Source organism: Plecotus auritus (assembly GCF_963455305.1).
Source record: "Plecotus auritus genome assembly, chromosome: 9".
NCBI lineage: Eukaryota > Metazoa > Chordata > Mammalia > Chiroptera > Vespertilionidae > Plecotus > Plecotus auritus.
This window is the reverse complement of record NC_137783.1, coordinates 33,654,558-33,663,258: the sequence shown is the minus strand read 5'-3', so window position 1 is coordinate 33,663,258 and position 8,701 is coordinate 33,654,558. Positions and strand designations below refer to the sequence as shown.

At 47.0% G+C, this 8,701-nt stretch overlaps 1 protein-coding gene across 3 annotated transcripts; it reads left to right on the top strand.

The window, feature by feature from the left end:
• The first annotated feature begins 2,489 nt into the window (after positions 1 to 2,489).
• On the top strand, positions 2,490 to 6,231 carry ZWINT (ZW10 interacting kinetochore protein). Of its 3 annotated transcripts, XM_080641335.1 has the most exons (9): positions 2,490 to 2,601; positions 3,437 to 3,527; positions 3,694 to 3,817; positions 3,962 to 4,128; positions 4,246 to 4,302; positions 4,716 to 4,858; positions 4,938 to 5,115; positions 5,206 to 5,287; positions 5,516 to 6,231. In XM_080641335.1, the coding sequence occupies exons 1-8, from the start codon at positions 2,561 to 2,563 to the stop codon at positions 5,245 to 5,247; spliced, it is 843 nt and encodes a 280-aa protein (XP_080497461.1). In that variant the 5' UTR covers positions 2,490 to 2,560; the 3' UTR covers positions 5,248 to 5,287; positions 5,516 to 6,231. The 3 variants fall into 3 exon arrangements, with proteins under 3 accessions (XP_080497461.1, XP_080497463.1, XP_080497462.1); XM_080641337.1 differs by lacking the exon at positions 5,206 to 5,287 and having other exon boundaries at positions 5,516 to 5,614; XM_080641336.1 differs by lacking the exon at positions 5,516 to 6,231 and having other exon boundaries at positions 5,206 to 5,331.
• The last annotated feature ends 2,470 nt before the right edge of the window (positions 6,232 to 8,701 follow it).

Sequence of the window (8,701 nt, the reverse complement as noted above, 5' to 3'; positions counted from 1 at the left end):
GCCATCTTGTATGTTGGAGTGATGGTCAATCTGCATATTACTCTTTTATTAGATAGGATAGAGGCCTGGTGTACTAGTGGGGGCCAGCTGGTTTGCCCTGAAGGGTGTTCCGGATCAGGGTGGGGGTTCCCTTGGGGTGTGGGGCGGCCTGGGCGAGGGGCCTGTGGTGGTTTGCAGGCCGGCCACGCCCCCTGGTGACCCAATCGGAGGCCCTGGTATCTGGGGTTTATTTATCTTCTACAATTGAAACTTTGTAGCCTTAAGTGAGGCCTGGGCCCGCCAGGGTGTGAAGAAAGCTTGGCTTCCTCCATCACCGGGGGCAACCCTAGCCTCCTGCTCTTTCCAGCTCTGTGGCTGCCGCCATTTCTGTTTGGGTTTATGTATCTTCTATCATTGAAACTTTGTAGCCTTGAGTGGAGGCCTAGGCTGGCAAGGGCAGGGGGAAAGCTTGGCTTCCTCCATTGAGGGGGAAACCCAAGCCACCCTCCTGCTCTCTGTGTCCGTAGCCATCTTGGTTGGGTTTATTTGCATATTCGCTCCTGATTGGCTGGTGGGCGTGGCTTGTGGGTGTAGCAGAGTGGTGGTTTATTTGCATATTAATCTCTTATTATATAGGATGTTTAATCTGCTATTAATCCCATCTAATTTTATCTCTTGCATTGTAATTGTCACCTCTACAGTTTGAGTTGTCTTTATTCTTTTTCATATCTCTGATTAACTTTTTGAGAGCTTTGTTGAGACCCATTTAAAGTTTAACTGAATGGCTTTTTGTATAGAATTGTGCATTCTTCCCATAATCTTAGAACATTTTCATTCCTGCCTCAAATGAAACCCCACTTCTACTTGCAGCCTCTGCCTAGTCACCTCCCAACCCTGTCAGCCCCCAGCTCTGGAAAACCACTAAAATATTTGTTGTTTCTCTAGATTTGCTTAATCCAGACATTTCATATGAATAGGATCATATAATATGTGCTCTTTTGGGGCTGTTTTTTTTTTTTTAACTTAGCATAATATTTTCAAAGTTCATCCATGTTTTATCATGTACCAGTAACTCATTCTTATTGCTGAAAATATTTTATTGAATGGGTTATAGATTTTAACATTCACCAGCTTTTGGGTATTTGGGCATTTTTACCTTTTTGGCCCTGGTATAAAATGCTGCCATGGACATGTGTGTACAAGATTTGCATGCACATTTTCATTTCCCTTGGACATACACCTAGGAGTGGAATTGTGGTTCAAATGCAACTTTATGTTTAAAATTTTGAGAAACTGTTAAACTGTTTCCCAGAGCAGATGCATCATTTTAGATCCTCAGCAGCAACATGTGCATCCAACTCTTTCCACATATTTACCTTATTCTTTTTATTATAACTCTGCTTATCTTTTTGAACAAATGAAATAGTTATAAAAATAGTTTTAATGTCCTCGTCTGTTTGTTCTAACATATATTTCTGTGCTGATTAGTGACAGATTTTTTTCTTCTCGTTATGGGTTTTCTTTTCTCTTTTTGCCAGCTTGATAATTTTTTAATTGGATGCCAGGCATTGTATCTTATTGTTTGTTGAACATTTTTGCATTTCTACAAATATTATTGAATGTTGGTCTGTCATATATTTAAGCGATTTGTTGACAGTTTGATCCACTTGGGTCTTGCTTTTAAGATTTGTTAGGTGGCTCTGGAGCAGTGATCATTTTAGGGCTAATTATTTCCTGCTAAGGCACGACCTGTCTGTGTACTCTACCCAGTGCCCCATGGATTAAGTTTTCCAGCCTGACTGGTGGAAGCAGTTATAATTTCTGACCCTACATGATCTCTAGGAATATTTAAAACTCTTTTCGGGTACTGTCCTCAGACACAGTTTGCTCAGTTCTCAGCTGAACACTTGGGAAAACTGCAGAACTGAGTTCTCTCCCTGAGCATCTCTCTCCTTGCTTCTAAATGCTGCTGCGAACACCTGCTTTGGTTTCCCCAGAAATGCAGCTTAATTGTGTCAGCTCAGGTAATTGGCTTGGGTTCTCTCTCCCAGCACCGCATCCCGGAAAATCGTTAAAGGAAGTAAGCTTTCTGAAATGATCTCATTTATTCCCTGTGTCTCCAGGAGCACTGTTCTTCGTTACTGATGCCAAGTGTCTTGGAAGACGGACCCACTGCTCTATTTCTATCGCAGAATTAAAAAATATAATAATAAAACTAAAGCTGAGGGTTTCCTCCAAAACCCAAACTCAGTGCAATGCTTTTTCCTCCGCACAGCTTAAGGTAAGCCGGCCACAAGCCACCGAGTTAACGCACCACCTCCAGACTCCAGCACCGCCTACAGGCTAGTGCGCAAGCGCAGGACTCCTGTGCGCCCTCCAAGACCAACTCTAACTACGCCTGCGCCAAACAGCGCGGCGCGCCAACGCGCGAGTAAGCGCCTACCAATCAGAGCGCACAATGCTCCTTGATCCCGCCTCCTAACCGGGCAGCCAATCGCCTGTCCTGGCTCGCTGTAGGCGGTGGATCCAAAGCGGAAAGAGTTATTAGGAAGGGTCAGCCTGAAACGCTGCGCTGGGGAAGATGGAGGTAGCGGAGACCCAGGCCGAGGCTGCAGCCGTAGAGTAAGTGTCTTCCGCCAGGTGCCAGCCAGGGGCGGGCCGTGGTGTATCTTGCCGGTCCCCGAGGACAGTTGACCGTTTCCTGGACCCCGCGGGGAAGTGATCCTGACCCCCGACCTTAGTCTTAGGTTCTAGAGATGCCTGGTCTCTCCAAGATGAGGGCCTATGAGGGACTGCCAGTCACTCCCCGTTTTGCACACTTCCCCGGGGGTGTGCCATGAAAGGGGAGGGTTTCATCCCTGTCAACCTTCCACTCTCTTGGCGGGTTGTACCATCCTAACAGTGGACTTTCCACCTGCAGGAGACATCCTGGGAGGTCATTTCATTTCTGTCTCGCCTGTCCCAACGCACTCTCCCACTGGGTTGTTTTTTCTTGATTCCTGCCTCCCCGCGGACCGCTCCAGCCCCTAACAAGGAAGAACCTATGCCTGGGCATCTAGCCCCGGTCCCGAGCCCCTCCCCAAGTATTCTAAGATTCTACCCCACGGCGGTGTTCTCTGCCTGGAGGGCAACCCACTGCCCATCAGTTCTGCCTTATTTTTCCCTTTCCCAGTACATTTCCTTTGACTCAAATGGCTTCTCTTCAGTGAGACACTCCCCACCCTACACTCCTTATTCCCTTTTGCCCTGCTTATTTTTGCTCATGGTACTTATTCCCTTCATATGTCTCCCACATACACACACCATTCCGGGTCGCAGAGGGCCCTTTAGGCCAGTGTATAGATACTGGTCAGAGGAGACTCTCAGCATTGGCACATGCAGCTACCTGTATACAGAAGTTCTCCAGATCTAGCCCCCCCAGGAGCCTGCAGTTTCCCTTGTTTCTTTGCCCCTTCAGGGCCCTGGCGGAGCTGGCAAACATCCTGGAGCCTATAGGCCTGCGGGAGGAGGCAGAACTGCCCGGACAGATCCTGGCTGAGTTTGTGATGGTATGTTCAAGATGGTAGCTAGTTTTTCATAAGCCAGGGACTGCTGTTGGGTTCTTCTGTTGAGATACTGGGCAGCATTGATGGTGAACAGACTGGAAGGAAGCCTTGTGGGCCTATGGTACACGGAGGTAAGGATGTTCCCTGCCTCTCTCCTCCCTCTGAACAGGATTCCCGAAAGAAGGACAAGCTGCTCTGCAGCCAGCTTCAGGTAGTAGACTTCCTGCAGAATTTTTTGGCTCAGGAGGACATTGTCCAGGGCCTGGACCCCTTGGCTTCTGAAGACAGGAGCCGTGAGTAGTCAGGGGTTTGGGGTAAGGGCTACCTTGAGTGGGGAAGGAAGGGAGCTGTGTAGCTGGTGGAAAGACTGAGGCCCCAGTATTTCAGGCTAGCAGGCCTGCCTTCACTCATGTTCTCATTCTGGTGGCTCATCTCAGGACAGAAGGCAATTGCAGCCAAGGAGCAATGGAAAGAGCTGAAGGCTACCTACCAAGAACATGTAGAGGCCATCTCAAGGGCCCTGATCCAAGCCCTGCCCAAGATGGAGGAGGCCCAAAAGAAGCAGGCACAGCTCCAGGAGGCCCTTGACCAGCTCCAGGCCAAGGTGCACCCAGGGTGAGGGGAGGAAAGGACATTCAGAGAGGAGGAGGGAAAGGGTGAGCATGCGACCAGAAAAATAAACTCTTTCTCCTCTTGTCCCCGCTCCTTTGCCTACCTGCAGAAGCAAGTAGCCATGGAGAAACTCAGGACAGCCCAGAAGCAGTGGAAACTGCAACAGGTGCGTCCATCCCCCTAAGAAAATACCCTTTTCTATCACCCTGCTATCGCATGGACTAAGTGCTCTGCCAGGAAAACCTCATCTCCCTCCTTTCTGTGAGGCATTGTAGTATGTATAGGTACCGGCATGGACTTGAGTCCTAGCATCACTATTTACAACTGCATGACCTTGGGCAGTCACCTAACTTTCTGTGCTTGTTTCTTCATCTATGAAATGGAGGCAATATTAGCACCTACCCTAGAAAGTCAAGTTGTTAAAATGATTAAGCAACTAATATAGCAAGTGCTTAAAATGTGTCTGGCACATAGCAGACTAAGTGAGTGTTATCCTATTTGTGCCATCTAGGCTGAAGGGGTTAGGGCAGAGGCTGTTCAGCATCTGATGAACCACGTCTGCATTCTCACTTACGGTAGGAGAAGCGTCTACAGCACTTAGCAGAAGCTTCTGCAGAGGTGAGGCAGCGTCAGGCAGGAACTCAGCAGGAGCTTGAGAAGCTGTATCAGGAACTTGGAACCTTGAAGCAGCAAGCAGGGCAGGAGCGGGACAAGCTGCAGAGGTGAGACTGGGCACATGGGCTGCAGGCTCAGGGTGGTCCAGCTGAAGCTCCTCCCTTTACACCCAGCTCTTTTTTCCAGGAACCAGACCTTCCTTCAACTGCTGTACACCTTGCAGGGTGAGCTGCAATCCCCTGAGACAGAGGCAGAGCTACCAGGAGATTTGGATCTTCCTGAGGATAATTTCCAGCTGCTGACCAAATCCCAGGAGCAGACCATGGGGGATAGCATGGGAAGAGATGGAAGTGTGTCCTCCAAGGTGTGTGAGAAATGGGACAAATGGGCATGGAGGCAGAGAGAGAATCTGGGAGAAGGGGCTTAGGCACTGCTCATACCGTGTCTCCCCAAGGGTGAGGGCCTAACGCCTGCTGGACTTGCAAGCTTGCCATGACTTCCTGGGGACAGCAACATGGGAAAGGATCCTAGATTAGGTAAGACTCCAACCCAGAGCCTTGTGTTTCTGGACTGCAGGAGTGGAAGGAGGGAGGGCCTCTGGTTTACCTCTTTATTAAGAGCTTGACTGTTCATGGTGTTGTAGAAAGTGGGGAGGAGCAAGGTGTTTATCTTATGGTTGAAGCCCCTCACCCCCATGCGCAGCCTATCGTGGCCTAACCCCTCTCTTACTCTTCCCATACCCCCTTGCCCCACCCTCATTGCAGGTAGACTGTGAGCTTCTGAGTACAGCCTGATTTCTGACCAAGACCCAGGTGGGGCAGGCTCTGGATTCTGTTGATTAAAAGCCCTGAGCTCTCTCAGTTGCCTGATTGTCTGTTTGTCTTCATATGTTAGTGGGAAGAACCACATTCAAAAGCCAACAACATGACAAGTGCTAGAACTGGTGTGAATTTAGAGGGTGCAAATGGCTAGGAGGCCCTGGCCTGGGGCCTCAGCAGTTTCTTGTTCAAATCAATATGATGCACACATGCCGAGCTTAATCCAGGGAAGAGGAGAATGCTTTAGGCAGGTGGTTAGAGACGGGAAGAGAACTTTAATCACTGATCTAAATGTTTATTGAAGCCCTGCTACACGCCAGCCTTCCTGCTGTGAACTGGCGCTACCAGTCCCTGGCCCTGTGGAACATGAGCACGAACAAGTAAACAGGTCAATAAGATGATTTCAGAGTGTGGTAAAACAGGACAGCAAACTAAAACAGTAGTATGATAAAGTGCAGTACTGAGAATGTAGAGGATGATATATCTATCTGTACCAGCCTGTGTCTGTGTGAGTTAGCATTTCCATTTGTATGTATGTGTGCATGTATCTGGTTTTTTGTTGTTTTAACTACGGTTCACATTCAGTATTATTCTCTATACATTTCATATGTACAACATAGTGGTTAGACAATCTTGTACTTTACAATATAATTGTGTTTGTTGCTTTCAGTCTCCATTCCTCTGTGTATCTGGCTGGGTGTGTAGACATTGGGGCCACTGCTGTGTGTGAGAGAGAGATTGCATTCGTGATTGGGTGTGTGGGAGCTGCTATCTAAGAGAAAGCTAGTGGAAAACTCCTCCATTTGTGTGAGAGAGACTTAACATCCTTTTGAGGAAGAGACACGTGATCCTTTATTTGGGGTGAGAGTTTCAAGAAATGTTGGTGCCTCGTCTATCTCAGACTGAGATGCCTTCTCTCAGGTGGCAATTGAGATCCTTGAGCACGCTGATGGTTTGCTTTGCTTTTCTGAGATGTCCCTAATTTTCCCTCATATTGTTGTTTTTTGTTGTTTTTTCGTATGCTGGCCCCATTGTTTATGTATGAAATAGGACAGATGTCAGAGGTCTTTGAGGGTCTGCATCATGACTGACCAAGGGGGTCAGTGAGGATTGAGGATACTCCTTTAGGGAGCACATAAATACCCAGAGAGCCTTCCTCAGTCTACCCATCCACCCCGTCCCCCCTCAAACCCTCCACATGATCCCTGTGGTAGCTCTCTTGCACCTCAAATACTCAGTCCTATCCTTCAGTCTCTTCCTATTAGGTAGGCTCCCCTAACCCTGCAGTCTGGCTTATTTTTCTAGCCTCATATACTCTGAATTTTTTGTCATACAAACTAGAGAGCTGGAATTTTTCCACCCTGTAAAGGAGTGTATGCCAAAGGACACGGGTATGGTTTGGATGCTGTGGAGTATCCCATTCTTGCATACATGGTGACTGACAAAGTCAGCAGGGCAGGGAAGACTCCCATGGAGCTCACCAGGCTGGGGTGAAGGATTCTATCCTGAAATACTCCAAGCCAGGGGACAGGGGAGGAGACTAGACAAATGTACAGTAATCAAACTTAGAACTCTGCAAAATTGCTGAGAACTAGAATTCTCTTTGGGAGTACAACGTGAGTCAGTTCACAGTGAGGCCAAAGAGGACAGGAGGCTTGAAAATGTTTTGTCCAAATCCCTTGAATTGCCCATGTTGCTGGAACCTTGAGTTGGACAGAAGTGTCTTGACTGACAAGCTAAGGAATTAGGATTTATTTTCATATAGAAATCAGATTTCAGCTTCTAGCTGTTCTCACTCCCCTCAGTTCCCCTAAAGACTGTCCTTTTCCTCTTCATTGACATTTACACAGATAGGCAGACATATACAAGAAGGGAAGCTACCCTTGGGAAATTGTGATCTCATACACAGACGTGCAGATGTGGAGACGGGAGTCCACAGTGGTTGCTGAAAAAGCCCTGCTGCCTGGCAAAGATTTTCTCTCTCTTTTCCATCCAAAGGAGGAACACAGAAACCAGTGAAAAATACAGGGGGGTGGAGACCAGCCAGTGCATCAACACAATCAAATCAATGGAAAAATGTCACCCGAGGATATTTTTCTATTGATTTTTAGGGAGAGTGAAAGAGAGAGGGAAAGACAGAAACATCTATCTGAGAGAAACACATCGATTGGTTGCCTCCTGCAGGAGCCCCTATTGGGCCAGGGAGGAGCCTGCAACAAGTTACGTGAACCTGGGACACTTTGGTCCTCAGGCCAATGCTATATCCACTGAGCTGGATAGGGCCTGTTGCTCTCTCTTGACCAGAAGAAGCCGCCTCGTAGATAACTTACACTGAAGATTAAGTTTACTTCATTAAACAAATAGGAAAACTTTATTTTCCTATATTCTGTAAGAATAATGTTTTCCTTTTTAAACAGTGATTTTCCTTTATGGTGGAACATTCTTTTGCTTATTCTCGTTTTAACTTCACATTTTTTAGGTATTGTCATATTTTTCTAGGAATATTTCTAATTTTTTAAGTTTATTGATATGAAATTGTTACAGTATTTTCTTTTAATATCTGCAGCCTGTTTTAGGATGGCCTACTGTTATATTTCTGATTTTTTTGTGTATGTGCCTTATCTAATATTTTCCTTGATTCATCTTTTCAAATGTTCATTCATTTTTTAAAATTTATTTTAAAATATGTTTATATGTTTGTGGGTTTTTTGTTTTTGTTTTTTTAGAGAGAGAGAGCATGGAAGTGAGAGGGAGAAAAAGATAGAAACATCGATGAGAGAGAAATATCAATCAATTGTCTCCTGGACACCCCCTACTGGGGATGGAGCTGCAACCTGGGCATGTGCCCTGACCAGGAATTGAACCGATGAACTCTTGGTGCATGGGTCCATGCTCAGGCACTGAGCCACACATTTTTAAATATTCCAAGGTTGCCTTTTGTGATTCACTATTATATATTTACTAGAGGCCCGGTGTACGGAATTCGTGCACGGAGGGGGGGTGTGTCCCGCAGCCCAGCCTGCACCCTCTCCAATCTGGGACCCCTCCAGGGATGTCTGACTGCCCGTTTAGGCCCGATCCTGGTGGGCCGAAACAGGCAGTCAGACATCACTTTCACAATCCAGGACTGCT

Coding starts and splice junctions, on each gene's coding strand:
- ZWINT (XM_080641335.1), top strand. CDS start 2,561: ATGGAGGTAGCGGAGACCCAGGCCGAGGCTGCAGCCGTAGA. Junction 3,818..3,961: donor GGCTTCTGAAGACAGGAGCC/GTGAGTAGTCAG, acceptor GGCTCATCTCAG/GACAGAAGGCAATTGCAGCC. Junction 5,116..5,205: donor ATGGAAGTGTGTCCTCCAAG/GTGTGTGAGAAA, acceptor TGTCTCCCCAAG/GGTGAGGGCCTAACGCCTGC.